The sequence below is a fragment of the Schistocerca gregaria genome, unplaced genomic scaffold (genome assembly GCF_023897955.1).
Source record: "Schistocerca gregaria isolate iqSchGreg1 unplaced genomic scaffold, iqSchGreg1.2 ptg000255l, whole genome shotgun sequence".
NCBI lineage: Eukaryota > Metazoa > Arthropoda > Insecta > Orthoptera > Acrididae > Schistocerca > Schistocerca gregaria.
The window spans coordinates 940,712-965,064 of record NW_026061761.1 but is presented as its reverse complement, the minus strand read 5'-3'; the positions used below and the strand labels follow the sequence as shown (position 1 = coordinate 965,064).

Here is a 24,353-nt window from a genome sequence, read left to right as displayed (position 1 = left end):
GATATAAAATGTAGACTGGTAATGGCAAGGAAAGCATTTCTGAAGAAGAGAAATTTGTTAACATTGAGTATAGATTTAAGTGTCAGGAAGTCTTTTCTGAAAGTATTTGTATGGAGTGTGATTGGTAGATCACATAACTAATGAGGAAGTATTGAATAGGATTGGGGAGAAGAGAAGTTTGTGGCACAACTTGACTAGAAGAAGGGATCAGTTGGTAGGACATGTTCTGAGGTATCAAGGAATCACCAATTTAGTACTGGAGGGCAGCGTGGAGGGTAAAAATCATAGAGGGAGACCTGTAGATGAATACACTAAGCAGATTCAGAAGGATGTAGGTTGCAGTAGGTACTGGAAATTGAAGAATCTTGCACAGGATAGGGTAGCATGGAGAGCTGCATCAAACCAGTCTCAGGACTGAAGACCACAACAACAACAACAACAACAACAGGTACACACAATCCTCAGTATAATTCCAAAGAAGGATTTTAGTGGCATGACATTCGTAGAACAGTGGCTGTGTGCCGTGGGACGATCATGACCCTGACACGGGAAACGTGTCTTTCGACACATCTCTCACATTCAAACTTCAAAATGGTCGTGAACTATTGTGGTTAAAGATGTTGAATGGCTTCTCTTAGCTTTGCTGTGGCAGAAACTGTCGAAGGTTGTTCAGGCAAACATTTTCCATTACCTATTTTCTCTGTGGAGAAAAATGGGTCTGTCACCCTGTTGTGCATTACACTTCACCAGACAGTGCACTTGTGGCTACCAGGGTTGAGCCCACATGTGTCCTGTGTGTTTGCAGAGCCAAAATCCTGTACCTAACGTACTTCTGAGCCATCAAGGACGGCCTTGCCTGTTGCGGCAATGGCCGGTCTTCCTGAGAGGACTGGACAAGTGCAGATGGTGAGATTGCTTTCCATTGGGAGCTCCAATGTTAGGCAGGTGATGGATCCCATTAGGGATATGGCAGCTAAGGACGGGAAGAAAGCCAATGTCCACTCCGTATGCATACCAGGGGGAGTCATGGAAGATGTTGAAAGGGTCCTTTCGGATGCCATGAAGGGTGCAGTGTGCAGCCAACTGCAGATGGTGCCTCATGTCGGCGCTAATGACGTGTGTCGCTATGGATTGGAAGAGATTCTCTCTGGTTTCTGGTGGCTATCTGAGTTGGTGAAGACTGCCAGTCTTGCTAGCGAGATGAAGGCAGAGCTCACCATCTGCAGCATTGTCAACAGGACCGATTGCGGTCCTTTGGTACAGAGGCAAGTGGAGGGTCTGAATCAGAGGCTCAGACGGTTCTGCAACCGTGTAGGCTGCAGATTCATTGACTAGCACCATAGGGTGGTGGGGTTTCATGTTCTGCTAAATAGATCAGGTGTCCACTAAACACAGGAAACAGCTGTACGGGTAGCAGGGGCTGTGTGGCGTGTACTGGGCAGTTTTGTAGGTTAGACAGTCTCAAGAAAGATAGAAAAGGGCTCCAGTCTCAAAGGTTACAGGGCAAAGAAATGACAAGAATCGACCGAGCAACAGTCTGTGTTGTAGTTGTAAATTATCGTAGCTGTGTTGGAAAAGTACCAGAGCTTCAAGCATTGATAGAAAGCATTGAAGCTGAAATCGTTATAGGAACAGAACGGTGGCTAAACCCGGGGATAAATTCTACCAAATTTTTTTTTACAGAGGTGCAAACCGTGTTCAGAAAGGGTAGATTGAATAAAGTAGGTGGTGGTGTGTTTGTGTCTGTTGGTAGTAGTTTATCTTGTAATGAAGTTGAAATAGATAGTTCCTGTGAACTACTATGGGTAGAGGTTATACTCAGCCGTACCAAAATAATAATTTGCTCCTTCTACTGACCCCGACTCACACGGTATAATAGCTGAACGGTTCAAAGATAACTTGAATTTCATTGCAAATAAGTACCCAACTCATGCAGTTATAATTGGTGGAGACTTCTACCCTCGATTTGTTGGCGAAAATACATGTTCAAAGCCGGTGGTAGACAGAAAACATCTTCCAAAATTGTACAAAATGCTTTCTCTGAGAATTACTTTGAACAATTACTTCATGAGCCCAGACGAATTGTAAATGGTTGTCAAAACAAACTTGACCTCTTAGCCACAAATAATCCTGATCTAATAGAGAGCATCAAGTCAGATAAAGGGATTAGTGAACACAAGGTCATTGTAGCGAGGCTCAAAACCACATCAACCAAAACCACTGAAAACAAATGCAAAATATATCTATTTAAAACAGCAGATAAAAATTCGCTTGATGCCTTCCTAAGAGAGAGTCTCCATTCCTTCCAAGCTAATTATGTAAATGTAGACCAGATATTGCTCAAATTCAAAGATACAAAATAGACATCAATAAATAGATTCATGCCGCATAAGTTAATAAGAGACAGGACTGGTCTACCAGGGTCACAAAACACGTCAGAACACTGTTGCAGAAGCAACGAAAAAAGCACCCCAAATTCGGAAGAACGCAAAATCCTCAAGACTGGCTAAGTTTCATAGAAGCTCAAAATTTAGTGCGGACGTCAATGTGAGATGCTTTTAGTAGTTTCCACGATGAAACATTGTCTCAAAATATGGCAGAAAACCCAAACAGATTCTGGTTGAAAATAAAGTACATCAATGGCAAAAAAAAAAGGAGGTCAATACCATCACTGTGCAATAGCGATGGAAATATTACTGATGATGGTGTCACTAAAGAGGAGTTCCTAAGTACAGTTTCCCATAATTCCCTCAAGAAAGAAGATGAAGTAAATTTTCCAGAATTCGAAACCATAACAGCTGTTAGTGTGAGTGACATAAAAGTAGATGTCTTAGGTGTTGCGAAACAACTCAAATCTCTTAAGAAATGCAAGTCTTCCGGTCCAGATGGTATACCAATCAGGTTCCTTTCAGAGTATGCAGACACAATAATGCCTTTCTTAGCAATCATATGAAACCGCTCACTTGGCGAAATGTCTGTTCCTAAAGACTGGAAAGTAGCACGGGTCACACCAATATTCAAGAAAGGAAATAGGAGTAACCGATCGAATTACAGACCCATATCACTGACCTCAATTTTCAGTAGGATTTTGGAGCATATACTGTATTCTAACATTATGAATCACCATGAAGAAAATGACTTATTGATACATAACCAACACGGATTCAGAAGGTATCATTCTTGTGCAACTTCCCATGAAGTAATAAGTGCTGTCAACAAGGGATCTCAGATTGATTCCATATTCCTAGATTTCCAGAAGGTTTCTCATACCATTCCTCACAAGTGACAATCAAATTGTGTGCGTATGGAGTATCATCTCAGTTGTGTGACTGGATTTGTGATTTCCTCTCAGAGATGTCACATTTCGTAGTGATGGACGGTAAATAATCGAATAGAACAGAAGGGATATCTGGCGTTCCGCAAGGTAGTGTCATAGGCCCTCTGCCTGTTCCTGATTTACATAAATGATATAGGTGATAATCTGAGCAGCCCCCTTAAGCTGTTTGCAGATGATCCTGTAATTTACCATCTAGTAAAATCATCAGATGATCAATTCCAATTACAAAATAACCTAGAGAGAATTTCTGTATGGTGCAAAACGTGGCAATTGACACTAAACAAAGTAAAAACACACACAGGTAAAAGATGCAAAAATCATTCTTTCCTTCTCATCCCGTCTGGTAATTCTCCACTGAATACGGTTCTGGGTGACTTTCCCAAAATCTACCCCTTTCCCTAGACCTCTCCAGTCCTTCTCCTTTGTTTCCTCTTCCTTCCCCTTCAATCCTCTTCCTTCTCCTTCAACCTGCTGCCTGAAGGAGGAGCCACTGGCTCTAAAAGCTCACCTAATTATAATCTTTTACGTGGGTGTGTGTTCTGCCATCACTTGGCGAGTAGGTTTTTTTATGTTGTCAACGATTGATTGTTTTAATTGATATATCTCTAAAATTTGTTCACCACTGCATTACACTTTTTTCCTACGGTTACTTCCCATACTAGTGTCGATAAATTCTGCAGTATGGGGAGACGTATTGTGCCTTCTCTAGGTCTATCAGCATTTTGATGCACTCTTGTATCAATTTTGCTGCAAAAGACAAGGAAAAAATCTTGAGAGCTGCTAAACATCTTACAGTGAACTATGGTAGTCTGTCTCTTAATGGTTTCCTTGTTATGATTTCTTGAAACTATAGTTCGGCTTTATGGAAACCCTCTATTCTAACAGCAATACCTAGAATGACACTTTTCTTGATTCTCTATTGTGTAGCATAGTATTGTAAACCGCTCAGAGAGAGATAGTTAGGGAGAGAGGAGAGGCAGGCAGGAGAGTCAGGCAGCCGTGGCTTCGGTAATTCTCCTCTGATTTGTGGTCCCGAAATCTACCTGTTTTCCTAGGCCTGTCCAGTCCTTTTCCTTCATACCTCTTCCCTCTCCTTCAACCATCTTCCTTCCCCTTCAACCCTTCTGCCTGAAGGAGGAGCCACTGGCTCCAAAAGCTCACCTAATTACAATCTTTTACTTGTGTGTGTTCTGTCACCACTCGGCGAGTAGATTTTTTTTATCTATCCAAGTACCTTATTTTTTCAACAGTTGACTGTTATCTTGTTTATTTCTCAAAAAATTTTGCGGTTACCTCTCATACTAGTGTCAATAAATTCCATTCTACTGGATGATGTATAATGCCATCTCTCAGCCTATCACCATTTTGATGTACTCCCATGTGAAAGTTGCTGCAAAGGACAAGGAAATAAAACCTTGAGAGCTGCTAAACATCCTACAATGAAATGCCTGCCTACATAATCTAACCTAACCTTATCTAATGCTTGCTTGCTTCCATTCTGGATAACTTGAATAGATCATTTGTAATCTGCAGACTACTTCTTGAAGATCACTTCTAATTTTTATTGGATTGTTAAAGTTAAAGATATCCAGATATAGACATTTAAGATCTTGAAAATGGCTCTGAAACTCAATGGGGACTTCATCAATATTTGAAGGAAGTCTTGAAAATTTTACTTCCACATGTTCTGGCTTCAATTCACAGAAAAGATACGCAACAACACAAGAAATGATGAAAATTTTTCTGATATAGTTACAATGTGAACTAAACTTACACCATAATCCATTAATATCTGTAAACCTACAGGTATCAGAAATAGTGCATTCCTTTCCTTTGCAAAAACAAATTCATATTATTGAAATGATTATTAAAATCAGTCAGAAATGCTATTTTTGATAGTAAAAAGTGAATCTTTCAGTTTATATCAAGTTTTACTTATTTATTCAGTAACACACTTCCTTTTTATGCAGATACAGACAGAACCTCACAGTTTCCCCTCATTTAAAGAACAGAATCCCAGAACTGCCAAAAGTTGTCATTTCAACCAAGGACTGTATCTTCCCCAGATTCTTTTGAATACTGCAGTAGACTATCAGTTTATGCACTCAACGATATGTACATGTATATGTGAGAAGTGTTGCAACTGAAAAAATTATGTATTTCTGGCCAAAAAATCTTCCTTTAACACAATGTTGTGTTAATCGTGTACATTTTGTGCTCTACAGCTAAGTAATGTGTATGTTAATAGAAACCACTGCCAGTGTATTTAAGATACATTCATTGCACTGCCCACGGCTTCTTCCGAAATGAACATCTCCCTGTGAGAGTTTACCAGGAGGCTTTGTAATTATTTTTTTCTCAGAATTAGTTGCATAGACTGCTGGTGAACCATGTCACCGGAAAATGTACATTTAGGGAAAAAGCCGGTTGTGGTGGAACATAGGTACCTGGAATATAGCTCTCTTTGTTTTAATAACATTTGTAGCATTATCTGAGGACTCGGAGACCATCACTTAACTGAAACTGGTAGTCTGCAAATAAATATACATTATATACTGCTTCCACAATGCTGTTCTTTGAGTCTTCTCTTGCTGAACAGAGTGCATAAGCCTTTGTGCTTACACATTGGTATAGCAATTAAGAGGTTTCTTATGTAACAAAACTGCTTTTTTATATGGTAAATGTACATTTTCTATCAGTTGACCTGTAATAGCCCTAAGATAGAACTTACTCTCTCGCACACAGAAAAGTCAAGGCGGTCACGGGCTGTTTTCCTCAAGACCCTCTCTCATGACGACACCGGAGGGGGCGGCAGGAAGCCGCCAGAACTGGGAGCTTGTGCACCAGCACTGCCACTGCCAGGGGCACAGAGATTGCTGCAACCACCACCACCACCACCACCACCACCACCACAGTCCCAGGGGCCGCCACCACCACCGCCACTGCCACCACCACCAAAGGTGTTACCACCATCACTGACGTCGGGCATCAGGAACACGTCTAGGGCACAGGTTCGCTAAAAGGCATGCTGTAAGCAAAGTCTAGGATGAAATAACAACACTATCAAAAGGGTAGATGACTACTGACCATGCAGAGGAAGCGTTGAGTCCCAGACAGGCACTATGAAAAACACTGCTAAAATATTTAAGCTTTCAACGAACGTTCTACTTCCAAAATAGAAAACACACACACACACACACACACACACACACACACACACACACACACACACGTTCACACAAGCATAGCTCATATGTGCGTAACACATATGGAGGCAACATAGGACCACAAACTACTGTATCGCAGGGCTTGCGTGTGTGGGACGGGTGGAGTGGAAGCGGCCAGCGGGGTAGGTACATGGAAGACAGGGATTGGCAAATGTTGAGACCTGGGTGGTATGGGAATGAAGATCATCTTGTAGGGAGAGTTCCCACATGCGCAGTTCAGAAAAGCTCGTGTCTGTAGGAAAAATACAGATGACGTAGGCTCTGAAGCAGTTATTAAAGTGAAGCATGTCGTGTTGGGCAACATGTTCAGCAGCAGCATGGTCCAGCCATCTCTCGGCCACAGTTGGGCAGTGGCCATTCTTGTGGAGAGACAGCTTGTTAGTGGTCATGTCCACATAGAAGTGGCATAGTGGTTGCAGCTTAGTTTACAAATTATATGTCTACTTTCACAATTAGCCCTGCACTTGACAGTGTAACGTGTGCATGGGGCACACAATTCTCGTTAAAACCTGTGCTATGGTAATTGAGCGGAGTTCACCTTATGAGAAAGGATTTTCTTACAGATATCGACCGCGTGTTCCTGAATGGTGGCAAATCGGACTTACACCCACTCTGTAATAACAATGATCCATCAAGTAAGTTCGAAATGCAATTATACGTCAAGATGGACCAAAAGCAACACTGAAGATACTACCAATTTGATAATAATATTACGCCCGCCAGCCTAACTAGGCATTAACTGAGTTTATTCCCTGTACAAGTTGGTGTATAGTCATGCAAAATAACAAGTAGTAACACTGCATAATATAGTAGAATTTTAGAACCAGAAAATCTATTGAACTGATAGTTTCACATTCTGTACTGATATGGAAAAACCATGAATACATAACACTACACTATAATGTATACTACAAAACTTTATACTGTCTATTAATCTGATTAAAATCGGGCATAGGTTACCCTAACAATAGCACTTTCGTGACAAAAACAAAATGTCAATTTTGATAAAGATAAAACACTGATAAATTTTGACTTGTATAGTGACTTTAACTTTTGCTGGTCAAATCAATGTGGAACACTTCAGAATTCAAATGAATAAAAAGGGGGGGGGGGGGGGGGGCGCGACCCTGAAACTGTTATGATCACTATATTAAAAAAATTGATTACTGAAGTTATCATGCATTCAAGATTTCCAGTATATGAGTTACTACTCTTTTTATCTTATTTACGTCTCATTTAAATACCTTTATATCTGTCTCAAAATAATTAAACTTCATTAGTATATCAATATTAAAGTTATCTTTCAACTTCGTTAGACCTTCGTTATTCATTTACTGGTTCATTAACAAAACAGTTCTTTAAACACCATTCTAACATAGCTAGGTCTGCAAGTAATTATTATTAATACAAAATTTAATTTTTCATTTCGGGACACTCGGATTGCACAACATTTGGAAAAGACCCTGTCTAGGTTAGTTGTGAGGATAATTAAATGATGGGAAAGTTCTGGTAAATTTAGGTTATTATTGAACAGTTCACTCTATGGTCCATTTGAATACAGTACTAAAAATTTCAACCTGCTTGTATCGATTGCGGCAGTTGGCGGGCGGCGAGATGGTGAGGCACAGAGCACACATACAACTACAGCTATGGCTCTTGACGTATTGGCACTTTAACTCTTCTTAGCGTTGCAATACTTTTCCATTTAGTGCCTATGAAATTTTGCCATGCTGTGTGGGCGTTGGAACAGCATACCCGAGGCTCAGTGAAACTACGTCTTCCAGGAGAGCCTCCTCGCTCCAGAAGGTGTTGCTCAGACCAATGCCAAACTCCAACTACTACTACTGCTGAGCCCGTTGTGCAGTGCAGTGCCCGCGTGCATTTTCCCGCACTCACCTGCCATCCACCTTTTACCGCACCCTTACAGACAGGGTATTCCCCCGAGGTTTTGCATTCTACATATCCTAACACATTGCCTACATATGGACCAGATGCACCATTACAATTTTAAACATCTTACAACAGTCTCAACATTTGTTACATTTCAATTCTATTACAATATTGCTTGACATTTGACATAAACATTAATATTCACATTGAAACTTGTTTACAGTTTTCTTAACACAATGACATGAAACAAAAAAAGAAATGAAATCAGAACATCAATTACACTAGTTTATCGAAAAATCAGATGGAAAAAAAAAAAAAAAATTTACTCACATGTACAATAGTACAGCATCGTCGTTGTTACAACAGGACTGGAGGGGATGGTAGTGGTTAGATGTATGTGACAGGTCTTGCCTTTGAGTCTGTTGCAGGGAATTGTGAATTGTGAATTGTGTTTTATTCATCTCATGACGTACATTTGCAATCCATTTGGTTTGCGTACAGGAGACATGTCAAAAATTTATAAAACAATTACAATGATTTTTACATTAATTAATGATAGCACTATAATAAATAACAACACTATAAGGATATTTCTTGGAACATGTAACACATTGTACCCAGCTCAAATTTCCAGATTGTCCTGCATGAATTCATCCACTGAGTAATAACACTTCATTGTCAGTACCTCATATAGCTTTCTTTTAAGTGAACCTAAATTCATCTGCATCAACTTGTTCCCTTTTAATTTATTAAAAATTTTCATTCCCATGTATTGAGGTCCCTGGGCAAACAGTCTGAGGCGGTGGGTGGGGAGCATAAAATTTTCTTTGTTTCTGGTATCATGTGAATGGACAAAATGGTTTCCCTCAAATAAGTCGCGTCTGGAGTACAAAAATATAATAATCTCATATATGTATAAGGATGGCAGAGTTAATATTTTGAGTTTCCTAAATAATGGTCGACATGGTTCTTTGTGATTGGCAGTGCACATATTTCGTATGATTTTTTTCTGTATTTTTAGTATCCGCACTATGTTTGTCGAGTTACCCCAAAAAACAATACCATACCTAATAATGGATTCAAAGTAGCTTGTATATGCTACTTTCCGCGTGTCAATGTCCGTTGCAGTTGATAATATTTGCATTGCAAATGCAAAGCTGCTCAATTTGTTTGCAAGGTATTCAATGTGTGCCTGCCACCTCAAATTTTCATCTACTTTTAGACCTAAGAATTTGACTGAGTCAACTTCTTCTATAACTTGGTTGTTGTGTACAATCTTAATTTGCTCACATTTTGACTGTTTGGTTTTGAACTGCATCACGTGAGTCTTAGATATGTTTAGATTCAGCCCATTTAGCTGAAACCAAGTTTCTAAGGTACTGAGGGTACTGATCACAGATTTGAGAATTTTTTCTGAATCCTGATCTTCAACTAAGACAGAAGTATCATCTGCGAACAGAACTGATGGGGAGCTGATATTTAATGGTAAGTCATTAACATAAAAGAGAAATAGGACTGGGCCTAATATGGAGCCTTGTGGAACACCCTGAGTAATTTTTTTCCAGTCAGAAAAATAATATGCGCCATTTGAAGAAATGCTAACTCTTTGCTTTCTGTTGGATAAGTAGGATTTAAGCCATTGTAGGGCACTGCCGCCAATGCCATACTTTTCAAGTTTGTAAACAAGCAATGCGTGGTTTACGGAATCGAATGCCTTTGTGAGGTCGCAGAAAATTCCTGCCACCTTATTTCTCTTGTCTAATGACGTACTTATTTTCTCAATGAAACTGTTAACTGCATCTACGGTGTTTTTCCCTTGCTGAAAACCAAATTGATTGTTTAGAATAACAGAATATTTTGCAATGAAGTTTTGGATTTGAGCAACAGCAAGTTTTTCAAATATTTTAGATAGGACTGGGAGAATTGAGATAGGACGATAATTTCCCATGATCTCTCTTGATCCCTTCTTGAAGAGTGGTTTGACTTCAGCATATTTCAGTACCTCTGGGAAACAGCCCTCTTCAAAACATTGATTTATTATCTGAGCTAGTGGGTTTGCAATTCTATTGTGTACCACTTTAATAACTTTGGTGGGTATTCTATCCCAACCTGCAGATTTTTTGTTTCTTAATGTTAAAATAGCATTTTCTACATCCTCAAAAGAAACTTTTGAGAATTTTGTAAAGTTTTCAGAGTTTTTGCCTAGGCCAAAGGGATTTACTTTGTTGTGATAATCTGCTACATCTACATCAGATTTTGCTACATTTATAAAGAATTCATTAAAGTACTCTGGTATTTGAGTTGGATTTACAACAGTTTTTCCTTCAATGTCAATTTTTGGAATTTCTTGGTTACAGGCTTTAACACCTAACTCAGATTTAATGACTGACCACACAGCCTTTGTCTTATTTTTATGATTTAAAATTAACCTGTTGTTTGCCAGTTGTTTTGCTGCCTTGACAACTCTTTTAAATATGGTTTTATAGAGTCTAACATATTTAATGAAATTTATATCTTTATTATATTTTAGTTCTCTGTGCAGTTGCCTTTTCCTTACACTGGAAATTTTTATGCCCTGGGTAATCCACTTTACTGTATTTGTTATCTTATTGCTGCAGAGTCTAGGTGGAAATGTTTCATTAAAGTCTGCAAGAAAACTATTTAGGAATTTCTCAAAGTTTTTATCACTTGAGTTACCATAATCAAAAGGCCATGTTTTATCTCTTAGCTTCTCACTAAATGTTAGCAAGTTTTCTTTGCTAAAGTTCCTGCTCATATGGGTTCTTGTATGTGAAATGTTTGTGTCTGTCTGTGGCAGCTCAATAAACAATACATAATGATCTGAAATACCTAGATCTACACAAAATTTATACACATCTTCATATACATAATTAGTTAGAACATTGTCAATGCATGTTGCTGATTGCCCATTGTCCCTGGTAGATTCAAAGAAATTCAATTTGAAACCATATTTCTTAACTAAGTCAGTGAACCTTGAAGCTTGGCTACTATTACATGTGATATCAATATTAAAATCAGCAGCTATTACAACTTTTTTCTTTGTTTCTCTACAAAGGTCTTCTAGCATAATTTGAAGCTTAGATAAGAATAGTTCTGTTGTTGATGTCCCTGGAATTCTGTATATTGAGATTATTATAACATTTGCTAGCGAGTCCACTATTTCTACACAACAGCTCTCGAACACACATTCTTCATTTAAATAATTAAAACAGTTTCTGGTCTCATAATTTATGTCATTGTGTAGAAGTATACATGAGCCTCCACGTAACTTGTTTCTTCTACAAAAGCTACTTGCTAATCTGAAGTTCCCTATTTTGTTCAGAATTTTAATTGTCCCCTCAGTCAACCAGTGTTCATTTAAACAAACAACTTTAATATTTGCATATTCTGACAGAATGATTTCCAATTCATCTATTTTGGAGCTTTTATTATTAGAAGCATCAGTGTTTAAGCCATTTATATTCCAGTGGATAACATACCTACTTTGACTATTTCTTACAGGCTTTAGCATATTTCTTGCCAGATAATGGTTTGGTTTTTTCTTTCTTAATGCTACACACGTTTTTTCACCCCCATCACTACTTATAAGTTTCCCTTATTTTTTATGATCTGGCAAGTATCTAAGAACATCTTACTGAATATTTTTGAGCCCAACCTGTTCAGATGTAGACCATCTTTGGCAAGACACTTTGCACTTAGAAATTTGTTGGGATCAATAAAAACGACTCCTAGCTTATTGCACTGTTCTTTAATATCGCCGTTTATTCGCTGCACATAGCTGTCACTCACCGATCTCCTGTACACAATGCCACTTATTATTATTCTGGAATTCGGGTACAGTCTTCTGGCCGTTCGGATGAGGTTCCTTGTGTGGTTTACAATTTCTTCCTCACTGTTGGTTCGAAGCGAATTTGTTCCCACACGGATAAAAACACCTTTTGGATTTCTGCTATGCTTATTTCCTGCGTTCTCTCTTGAGTTTAAGACGTTGTTTAGGTGTGTATGCAATTGATGCGTCCTGATTCCAGGCCGAACGTCAATTTCGGAGTTTGGTACGATTATGTTTTTCAATAATGAGTCACCTATAATAAAAAATTCACTTTCTGTCTTATTATAATGCTTCTTTCTGTCTTTTTTGTACGTTACGCTGGTCCACTTATATTTATTTGGTACGTCAGTATCTTTAGTTTCTTTTTCTTTCGTAATGGCGGATATGAGCCATGAGGCAAAGAGTTAGGAACAGGGGTGGATTAGTGACGAACAAGGGTACTGTGTAGGTTTGGTGGGTGCCAGTATACCACTGTGAAAGAGCTGTGGAGGATATATTTCAGGGTATGACAGGAGATAGTGTAAACGCTGTTGGCGAATGTAAGTCAGTTGCTCCCATCCTGGATGGTACTGAGTCACAAGGGGATTGTTTCTTTGTCGCAGGACACCGGGTAGGTGAGAGGTGGTAGATGGCCATAGAAACGAGACAGGGGAGATCTGCTTCTGGACAAGATTGGAAGGGTAATTTTTATCTATGAAGACCTCAGTGGAATCCTTGGTATATTTTTTGTCGAGGGTCTGTTCATCAATGCTGCTGCGACGGTCATGGGGGCTAGCCTGTATGGAGGGGGCTTCTTGGTATGGAATGAGTGGCTGCTGTCTTTTTCTTTATTTTTCTCTTTGATCTCATTGTGTTTTCATATCAATTTAAGTTTATTTTTGTCTTTCATCGTAGGTTCTATTCCCTCAGGTTTCACCTTTCTTTCCATATACTTAATCCGTCTGCTCCTTTTTTATTTTTCCTGTTTATTTTTATGCATTTTTTTTACTTCAATTATGGATCCACACTGTGTCTATTTACATCAGTACAGAAAAGTTTCCCTGTTCCTGGACAGAACTCAGGCCCACATACTATTTTGGCATTGTTACGTAGCTCGTGCAATCCCACCAAATTACCTATCTTTGGCTGCAATTCCTCCCTCTAAAAGGATCTCTTTGTGTTCAGATATTGTCAGTCCATAGCCCTCACCAACCCAGTCTTGCAAAACCGATTAAATCAGTCTCAAACCTCGCTTGTGACACCTCCTCTCCACTTGTAAAATTATCGTGATCTAAAAGCCCAAATTCCTGTATTCCATTTTCCGTACTGAAATTCGTGTGCTCTGGGAACTAGAGCAGCATGCATAATACCATTTCGAAGAACTTTTCAACCTGTGCACTTCCTACTCCCATAATGCACAATCACTATCCATCACCTCTACAGGAGGCTCCACCACATCTTCTCATACATGACAAACCCTGTCTTATTGACCTGTTACATTTACCAAGCCCTCAGAAACTTCCTCCTACTAGCATACACAATCCAAAACCCAAGGAGACCCAAAACAAAGACATGAGAGTGTCCTCCAAAATCCTAGTCCCAGAGAAGTATTAGTCCTTCCCAAAAGCCGTACCTTTTGCCCCTTTCACAAATTGTCACGCTGGGCTTCTCTCCTTTCTCCAGTCTGTACAGGGGAAACACATTTTTGACGCCAACCCAACCAATCACACTCAATCCAAAACTAATATTGAACCCTGCCTCACTCAGTTCATTCCTCCATCCAACTGTGATCCTATTCCACTGCCCTCCTGTTAATTTTCCAGAATTTCCTACAGTTGAACTTTGTCTCAGCATCATTTACTGAATTCCTCAACATGGAAACCAATTTTACATCTGCAGAAAGAACTGCAAGCCACCACCTAAAAACTGATCATGACCTCCTGCTGATAAAGGCTCCATCGTAAATGGGCTTGCTGATATTGAACACTACCTTTCCCATTGCCTGACTGACTCCAGTTGTACAGTCTCCTTCCTGGTCACCATGACTGGCTATATTGTCACCCACAATTGCCTCTCCCTTGGAGGCATAACCTATAAACAAATCTGTGGTACATCAATGGGCACTCGTATGGCAACCTATTTGTGGGCCATTTACAGGAATCCTTCCTAATCACTCTGAATTCCAAATACCTCTCCTGGTTCAGGTTCATATCACCTTTGTGATAAGGGCTGACGGTGTGGACTCTGTCTCAACATTCCTCCAAAACCTTTGTACCACCTCCCCGATTCACTTCACCTGGTCGTCCTCAAGCCAGCAAGCCACCTACCTCAGTGGTGATCCCCACTTCAAGAGTGGCTCCATAAGTACCTCTGTCCACATCAAACTTACCAACTGCAAACAATATCTCCATTTAAACAGCTGCCAACCATCCTAGTCCAAGAAGTTCCTTCTGTACAGACTAGTTACCACTGTTCATCATATCAGTAGTGAAGATTTGTTCCTCTCAAAATATGCCAAGGGTCCCACTGACGCTTTCACAGACCAAGATTACCATCACATCCTTGTCCAGAAACAGATTTCCTGTGCCTTGTCTCTTCAGTCACATACTACCTCCCACATACCCACTGTGTGGCTGTAGAGTAACACTTCTCTACTGACTCAGTACCATCCAGGACTGGGACAACTGAATCATATTCTCCACCAGATTTTCGCCATCTCTTGTCATGCCCTGAAATGAGGAATATCCACTCCACCCTTCCCACAGTGGTATTCCATCAGCAAGCAAACCTATGCAATATCATTCTCTGTCCTTACTCCACCCTTTCTCTTAACATCTTGCATCCTGGCTCATGTCAGTGGAATAGACCTAGATACAAGACCTGTCCCATATATCCTCTTACAACCATTTACTCCAGTTCCATCACAGGCATCTCCTACTCCATCAATGGCAGGGCTACCTGTGAAAGCAGACATGTGATCTATAAAATAAGCTGCAGCCACTATGTCACTTCTACATCAGCATCACAACTAACTAGCTATGTGTCCACACAAATGTTCATCTCTAAACTGTGTCCAAGATATAGCAGAGCCACCCAACTGCTGAATATGCTGTCCAATACAATATGCTTCACTTTAATGACTGCTTCACATCTTGTTCTGCAGCTGGGAACTCAGTAATAACCCTCGTCTTGGCCTACAGTAATTGCTGTCCTCCACCTATCTGTCCCAATATTATGAGACTGAAGTGGATAGATTTGACAGTGTCTAGCAAGAAAATTAGGATTGTGTCAGTATATTCGCATTGTGAAGGGACAGATCAAGATAAGATGGATAGTTTTTATGAGTGCCAAATAGGAAGAACAAAGTTATAACAGGTGGACGGTTTCAAGTACTTAGGATGCATATTCTCACAGGATGGCAACATAGTAAAAGAACTGGAAGCAAGGTGTAGCAAAGCCAATGCAGTGAGCGCTCAGCTACGATCTACTCTCTTCTGCAAGAAGGAAGTCAGTACCAAGACTAAGTTATCTGTGCACCGTTCAATCTTTCGACCAACTTTGTTGTATGGGAGCGAAAGCTGGGTGGATTCAGGTTACCTTATCAACAAGGTTGAGGTTACGGATATGAAAGTAGCTAGGATGATTGCAGGTACTAGTAGATGGGAACAATGGCAGGAGGGTGTCCACAATGAGGAAATCAAAGAAAAACTGGGAATGAACTCTATAGATGTAGCAGTCAGGGCAAACAGGCTCAGATGGTGCGGTCATGTTACACGCATGGGAGAAGCAAGGTTACCCAAGAGACTCATGGGTTCAGCAGTAGAGGGTAGGACGAGTCGGGGCAGACCAAGGAGAAGGTACCTGGATTCGGTTAAGAATGATTTTGAAGTAATAGGTTTAACATCAGAAGAGGCACCAATGTTAGCACTGAATAGGGGAACATGGAGGAATTTTATAAGTGGGCTATGTTCCAGACTGAACGCTGAAAGGCATAATCAGTCTTAAATGATGGTGATGGTGATGATGATGATGATCAAACAATGGAAAATCCAGGATGGAATGTGACAATATTATGAGAAGGAAAGTTGCTACTCACCATATAGTGGAGATGCTGAGTCGCAGATAGGCACAACAAAAAGATTTTCACACTTAAAGCTTTCAGCCAATGGCCTTTGTCAACAGTAGACGCTGGCTGAAGTGGCGGTGCGTTCTAGGCACTACAGTCTGGAACCAAGCGACCGCTACGGTCGCAGGTTCGAATCCTGCCTCGGGCATGCATGTGTGTAATGTCCTTAGGTTACTTAGTTTTAATTAGTTCTAAGTTGTAGGCGGCTGATGACCTCAGAAGTTAAGTCGCATAGTGCTCAGAGCCATTTGAACCAATTTTGAACAACACACACACACACACACACACACACACACACACACACACACACACACACACACAAAACTACAGTCTCTGTGTGTGTGTGTGTGTGTGTGTGTGTGTGTGTGTGTGTGTGTGTGTGTGTGTGTGGGCGTGCGTGCGCGCGCGTATGTGTGTCTATTGTTGACAAAGGCCATTGGCTGAAAGCTTTAAGTGTGAAAATCTGTTTGTTGTGCCTATCTGTGACTCAGCATCTCTGCTATATGGTGAGTAGCAACTTTCCTTCTCATAATATTATTATTTTATTTAATCTCATATACTAAAGGATAGTAATACGACCTTTCTTCCTTCAGTACATCCCAGAACTGTGAAGTACAGTGTATGATCTGAACAGTGTACAGGGTGATCAGCACATCACTCATTTCGATATGTATGAAGTCTATTATATTCAGCGATGTCACACATGTTGTTTATAACTTCTCTCAGAGTGGTTGCCCAGTCCAGTAATGCACGCACAGACTCATTTTACCACATTTCAGATCATTTTGAGGAGCATGTTTACACTGATGTTGTTAATCTCTCTTATTATGTCAGTGCCAATGTATGTGGCTTTCCCTATGGAAAGAAGTCTACAGGCATTAAATCAGGAGAACATGAAGACACCAACTTTTAACAGATGGTTTGATTGCCAAAGAATTTGCTTAAGAAATGGATTGTTTCATTAGACCTGTGAAAAATGGCATTGCATAGCTGTAAATGACAATAGTGTTCACCTGCTTCAGGAAACGAAACAAACTGTGTAGCAGTGTCTTGGTGCACGGCACTGTTTATTGTTGTTTCAGAGGATGTAGGGCCCGCCATTTGGTAACGTGGTGTGGTGTACTGTACTCGAGTTTCCTGACAGTAAGAAGCATTTTCATGAAAAACTCTTGAATTTATGGTTGACTAAATTCTTGTACTCCAGCTGTTCACCTAAGCAGTTCACCTATCCAGTGAAGAGAATACAGTCCAGTGCTGTGAAATCACAGATGTCGAGAAACGACTGAAACTGTGTGCAGTGCACTAGATATATTTGTTTATCGGTTTCCTTAACGCCTGAACACTACAAAAATAATTTGTCCAAATTCAACTTCTGCACAGATTCTGAGCACTGCCATACAAAATCTGAAATTGGACAGATATTCTCCTCAAAATTTCTGAAGAGGAATGCAGCGTCATGTTCCGTAACTAGCCAGTTTAGCATTTACCAAAATGGCTGGCCTACTGTTTCTCTTTTCATCTGCAACTGATCCGTGTTCACAGAAACAGGAGGTTAACCTCATCATTTTCGAATTGTTTGGTACTGCAGCATCTCCGTATTTCCCACAGGAAGTCAACTCGTGTGTACTGACAACTGACAAAATACTATTCCACAATGGAAACCTGTCACTCTCAGGAAAACAACATTTTTACCAAGCATTAAATTGCACCATTACTAACAGATGTCACTTGTCCCATACCCATTACATTGGCTTCTTTGTTTGCTGTTGTCGGTAATATCTGTGAGCAGTTGTGACTGGTGCCTCCCAGTGTACACAGGAGCTCTACTTGTCATCTAGGCTGGTCATTGACGGTGTCATCTATTGGTCTGAAGGTAGTCTAGTAAAACTGAATCTAGTAAACAGTAATGGAATATTTTGGTGGTATTATGGCCTTTGCTCCTTTGATACATTAAAGTAAAGTGAATCACTTGTATCATTTAGTACATACGAACATATCACATTATTTGAAGTGTGAGAGCAAATGTGAAAGTTTTCAATCACACAGAAGATGAACATTTTGTGGGCAAGTGAAGGTAACCATTAACAGTTTATTTAATCTCACCAGAGATTGTTTTTCATGTAAATCTAAGTATTATATTGAATCAAACACTGGAAACTCCAGATAGGAATATCAACAATGTAGGAAAAGGTAGATTGCTACTTACTATAAAGAAGACACTTCACATTGCAGACAGGAGCAATTAAAAGACACTCACATATAGGTTTCGGCCACAGCCTTTGTCAGTAAAGGACACACACACACACACACACACACACACACACACACACACACACACACACACACACACACACACACACACAAGCAAACACATCTCGCACACACCTGACAGCCAACTCCAGCATCTCAGGCCAGCATTCCAGCCCGAGATACTGGAGTTGCTGCCAGGTGTGCGCAAAGAGTGTGTGTGTGTTTGTGTGTGTGTGTTTTCTATACTGATGAATGCTGTGGCCAATGTATGCGAGTGTCTTTAATCACGCCTGTCTGCAACGTGATGTGTCTTCTTTATGGTAAGTAGCAGTCTATCTTTTCCTACATTTTAAGTATTATATTATTTATTTAGTGTTAGTAGAGAAACTGAAGCAAGTGTGACAGCCAGAAAATAGTGTAGTTCTAGACAGTAGGATCATAGCTCAGAAACATGTCAAACTAAAGTAGGAGAATAGCATAGAATGTGGTGAGTGGTGACAGGCAGGTTATAAGGTTGTAACTTGTCTGGAAAATCAGGAAATCTCAAGTATAATTAATTTACTGGAGAAGTCAGGGCATTCTGAAAGACACTGGGCATTCTGAGAAATAGGGCGGGAGAGTGTTATTGGCAACATGCACTGAATTATTGTAATGTTTGTTGCTCAATTGTGGCATTCCAGGCACACTCGCCAACTTTGGGAATTGTCATTGGCCGTAAGTTGTTGGGTTGGAGAGGTGCTTCCCATTGCACAGTTGTGAGTGTGATGGAGAAGTTATCTCATAACTGTGAACTTATAATTAATTCATACATGAAGCTGGTTCCCCATTATTCTGCCTGAATCTTTCAAAGTGGAATATAATCACTTTTGCATTTTTCTTCTGGCTCATAATTGAGTGAGAAGTGCAAGTGTGTTCTTTTATTTTATGACATATATAATTTCCAGTAGCCACCAGAAAGATCGCGGGAGGTGCACATTGGCACGGCGCGTCACGGACAGTAGTTGCCGCAAGTAAAGTCCCGTCCACCAGAGGGCACGCGAGAATTGGGCCGCGCCTTCTGCCAGCGGAACAACAACAACTCAGGCAGCACGGGCTGTGTTGCGACGTTGTTCCAGTTTCGCAGCTTATCTGTGGCATGGAGGGTTTAGTGCAGGTTTGGGTCGAGCAGAAGAAACAGCTCATGGCAACCATGAAACAAGTGCTTCCGGCGTTGCTCTCCACGCAGTCTTCTCCAGCGACGTTCCCTCCTCCCTTTCCCCGTATGATGAGACAACAGAGGATTGGGACGCATATGAACATCGCCTTCGGCAGTATATCCAGGCATTTCATGTTGCCGATGTGGAGGTATGTCGTGCTCTTTTCTTGTCTTGGATATCTCCCTCGCTGTATCAAGTTTTGTGTCAGCTAGGGCCGTTGCAGGAACCTGGTCTTTTGATGCATTGTGTTCATTGCTGTCTTCATGTTATTGCTGCCGCATGCTTGTTGTGGTGGCTAGGGTTGAGTTCTATCAATGCAAGAAACAGCCTCATCAGTCTTATTGGGCGTGGGCCGCTATCCTGCACGGTCTTAGTCGCAAGTGTCATTTTGTCACGGAGCAAGAGTCATATCCCACGTTATGGTGCGAGATGTCATTGTTCGTTCGGCCCCTGATAGGGAGGTCCAGCAATGGGCCCTGCGGTTGGAAGACCCTTCCCTAGAGGAAGTCCTGTCCATTGCTCAATTGTATGAAGTCTCTCACGCCGCAGGTCAACAGTTGGAAGCGTGGTGCGACATCGCGGCAGTTCAGGGCGGCGCAGCCGCGTCCACAGTATCCAGGGTGGACGATGTGCGAGTAGTACAATCCGGCCATTATGGCCACTCCCGCACAGCGCGTAAACAGAGTTCTAGCCGCCAGCCCCTGTTACCGTCCTGTGCGTCGTGCTATATACATCATGATCAGTCAGAGTGCCTCCAGCGTTGGGCCGTTTGTCACAAATGTATAAAAAAGGACACATTGCTAAAGTTTGCCACTCGGCCTCAAATGAATCAAAGGACACAGGTACAGAGGACATGGACGTTGACATTCAGGAAGTTTCATCGAGCCAGGCTCTCGACACATCGGCACACAAACTCTTTATCGAGGTGTCAGTTCGGTCGCGCCGACTACAACTGCAAGTAGATACCAGCGCACAGTTTCCTTGTTGAATGCACATAGTTACTCCGACCCTGGGTCGCCCCCGTTGGCGCCAGTTTACTGGCGTCTCCGTGGTTATGGTAAACAGTTCACTCCCCCACTGGGTCAATTCACTACCGACATTCCTTACAAATCAGTCACTCGGCCTCTTACTTTTATTGTTATCAGTGATGCGAGCTTCCCTAACCTTTTTGCATTGGATGTCTTGCAAGATTTTGGTTTTCCTGTCGCAGACACCATACAGTTGGTCTCCGAAGACGTTCCCTATCAATCATTGGAATCTTTGACCTCTGACTTCAAGGATATCTTTGAGGATGGCCTGGGGCGTGTTTCAGACTTTGCTCACTTAACATTGAATGCATCGGCTCTCCCGTATTTTCTACGTGCGAGGCAGATCCCCTTGGCTTTTTGCCCTCAGGTAAAAGCAGAGCTAGACCGGCTGACAGCCCTCTGAGTCATTCTTCCCATTTCTTCTAGTGAGTGGGCTTCGCCCCTCGTTGTTGTCAGGAAACCTCGAGAAAATTACGTCTTGGTGGCGATTTCAAGGCCACCATTAATTCTCAATTGGTGGTGGACATCTATCCCTTGCCTCGTTCTGATGAATTGTTCTCCGACATGGCAGGAGGCCAATATTTTTCGAAAATCGATCTTTCAGAGGCTTATCATCAGGTACCACTTGATGAGGACTCCAAATTGCTGGTGGTCATAAACACCCCATTTGACATTTACCAGTACCAGTGATTGGCCTTCAGAATATCCAGTGCCCTGGTGATATTCCAGCATTATCTTGAGCATGTCACGTCAGCAGTCCCTCATTGTATTAATTACCTGGACGACATAATTGTCACAGGCCGCAGCACGAAGGAACACTTGCACAATCTTCAAACCCTTTTTCTCAAATTCAGATCCGTGGCCTTGTGTAGCAACCTGCGTAAGTCGAACTTCTTTCAACTGTCCATTGAGTATGTGGGCTACACCATCTCTCGGCATGGTGTCCAGCCGCTAGGAAGTTTGGTCCGAGGTATCATCGACCTTGCGCGGCCCGCTTCCCCGAAGGAGTTACAAGCTTTTTTAAGCAAGATTGCCTATTACCACCGGTTCATTCTCAGGGCTTCCACCATAGCCTGCCCTCTGTACTGTCTTCTGCACAAGGGGTTCCTTTTGATTGGTCGCCTGCATACGAGCGAGCATTCACCTCGTTGAAGGGTCTCCTCACGTCAGCGCCTTGGGGTGGGGCGATCCTGGCCGATCGCAATGTGGATGGCTTCGAGCAGCCACTGGTGTTTGCATCTAAAACTTTTAGTCCTGCGCAGGCCCATTACTCCCAGGTGGAAAAAGAGGCTTTGGCCATTGTCTACACTGTTAACAAGTTTCACCCTTTCTTGTATGGCACGAAGTTTCAGTTAATCACTGACCATAAGCCATTAATATCATTATTTGGCCACGCCTCTCAGATTCCGGATAGGGCGGCCCATAGACTGCAGCGCTGGGCCTTGTTCCTCTCTAAGTACCATTATGACATTCATTTTCACCCTACCGGACAGCATGCCAACACCAACGCTCTTTCCCGTCTTCCGGTGGGCCCGGATCCTAAGTTCGATCGGGAGGAGATTGTGTGTTTTCATTTGGATGTGGCGTCCCGCCAAGCGGTTGATGGCTTCCCGATCACTAGTTCTAGAGTCGCCAGGGTAACGGCAGCTGACCTGGTTCTCCGGCAAGTAGTTTGCCTTGTTCAGCAGGGGTGGTCGTCCCGACCTCCAGGCCGGCCTCGGACCCTCTTCGTAATTATTTTGTTCTACGAGACTGCCTCTCAGTCTTGGCAGGAGTTCTCCTTCTGGCTACTGATGATACAGCTGCTCGCGTGGTTGTTCCATCAAGTTTGAAGGGAGGTCCTCACGTTATTACATGAGGGGCACTGGGGTGTTTCTCGTACTAAAACCTTGGCTCGCAGACATGTGTACTGGCCTGTTATTGACAGAGAAATAGAGCACTTGGTGGTCACCTGTTTCCAGTGCGTGAGCCAACAGGCATCTACCAGGTCAGCGTTCTCGTCATGGCTGCCTGAAACCCAGGCATGCGGGTCCGTTTCTCAATGGCTTTCAGCTCCTTGTCATTGATGCTTATTCCTGATTCCCATATGTGGTTCGCTGCTCCTCAACCACTTCAGAAGTTGCAATCCAGGCACTCTCAAAAATCTTTTCTGTGGAAGGTCTGCCAATCACCCTGGTATCGGACAATGGACCTCAGTTTATTTCGCAGACCTTCCGGTATTTTTGTAGGTGCTTCAGTATTCGGCACGTTTGCTCTCCCTCCTTTCATCCACAATCAAATGGGGCAGCCGAGCGCATGGTGTGCACATTTAAGATGCAGATGAAAAATTATGTGTGCGAATTTCCTGCGGGGGAGGCGTTGACATTTTTCCCGATGGCATACCGGACCACACTGATGGGAAAATGCAGCCCCGCAGAGCTCCTCCACAGGTGCCAACCTAGAACTGTGCTGCACCTCCTCTGGCCTGGTCCTCGCCAGTCTTTGGAAAACAGGGTACCCGGCTTTCCACTGGGTATGTTGGTCTGGGCACGTGGGTTTGGTCGCAATCCACATTGGGTCACAATGCTGCCGGCTCTATACCTAGCAGGTGGGGGACCGGGAGGTGTGTTATCACCAAAATCAGCCACGTCCACATTTGGGTACCCACCCTCCGACCCCTCAGGCGCCTTCTTCACATTGCCAGCACCCGTGTTGTTTTCTCAGGGGACACTACCGCCCCTCCCACCTGTGACTTCGTCACACTGCAATGGTTCTCAGCCTTGGCGGCCTCCAATAGCTCCAGCACCAGCATCGCCATCGTTAGAGATGCCCCAGTGAGAGCCGGCCCCCCCTCACAGGCCCAGTTTCTCAGGAGGCTGGTTCACCTGTGGTTGTGCCTTCCCCATCATCCCCGCCACTGGGTCTTGCCCCTCCCGAGGTGGAACAGGATTCGGAGTTCGACAGCTTGTCGCCCATTGTGTCCCGGGCCCCGGTGGTGGAACGACGAGGGCCTCTTCATGTGGCTCACGTTCAACCGTATTCGAAGGTTCCGGCTCGAGGGTTGGCAGATCCCCCAGACTCCAGCATTCCAATGGATGTGGAGGTCATCGCTCCTGCCCGACGCTCCACCTCCACCTTCCGACGCAGTGAATCACAGTGGCTTCACCCCCGAAGGAGGAGGAGTGCAGTAGCCACCAGAAAGATCGCGGGAGGCACACATCGGCACGGTGCGTCACGGACAGTAGTTGCCGCAAGTAAAGTCCCATCCACCAGAGGGCATGCGAGAATTCGGCCACATCCTCTGCTGGCAGAACAACAACAACAACTCAGGCAGCACGGGCTGTGCCCAGTCAGTTTTACATAGAGCATGCCTAGCAGACAGTTCCCGGTCTACACTATGTGAAGTGCGACGGACAACGTGAATCGTGTTGATACGTAATTAGACATCCTTATCTCCACACAGGCATTTTATTTACCAGCACTGAATATTC

At 42.4% G+C, this 24,353-nt stretch overlaps 1 protein-coding gene across 1 annotated transcript in view; it reads left to right on the top strand.

The window, feature by feature from the left end:
- LOC126305111 (uncharacterized) overlaps positions 1–24,353 on the top strand; it is a 371,181-nt gene that overhangs the window by 339,398 nt on the left and 7,430 nt on the right. The window contains exon 11 of the mRNA XM_049992019.1: positions 6,083–6,348. Within this exon, the coding sequence (XP_049847976.1) occupies positions 6,083–6,348 (266 nt within the window). The remainder of the gene's footprint in view (positions 1–6,082; positions 6,349–24,353) is intronic.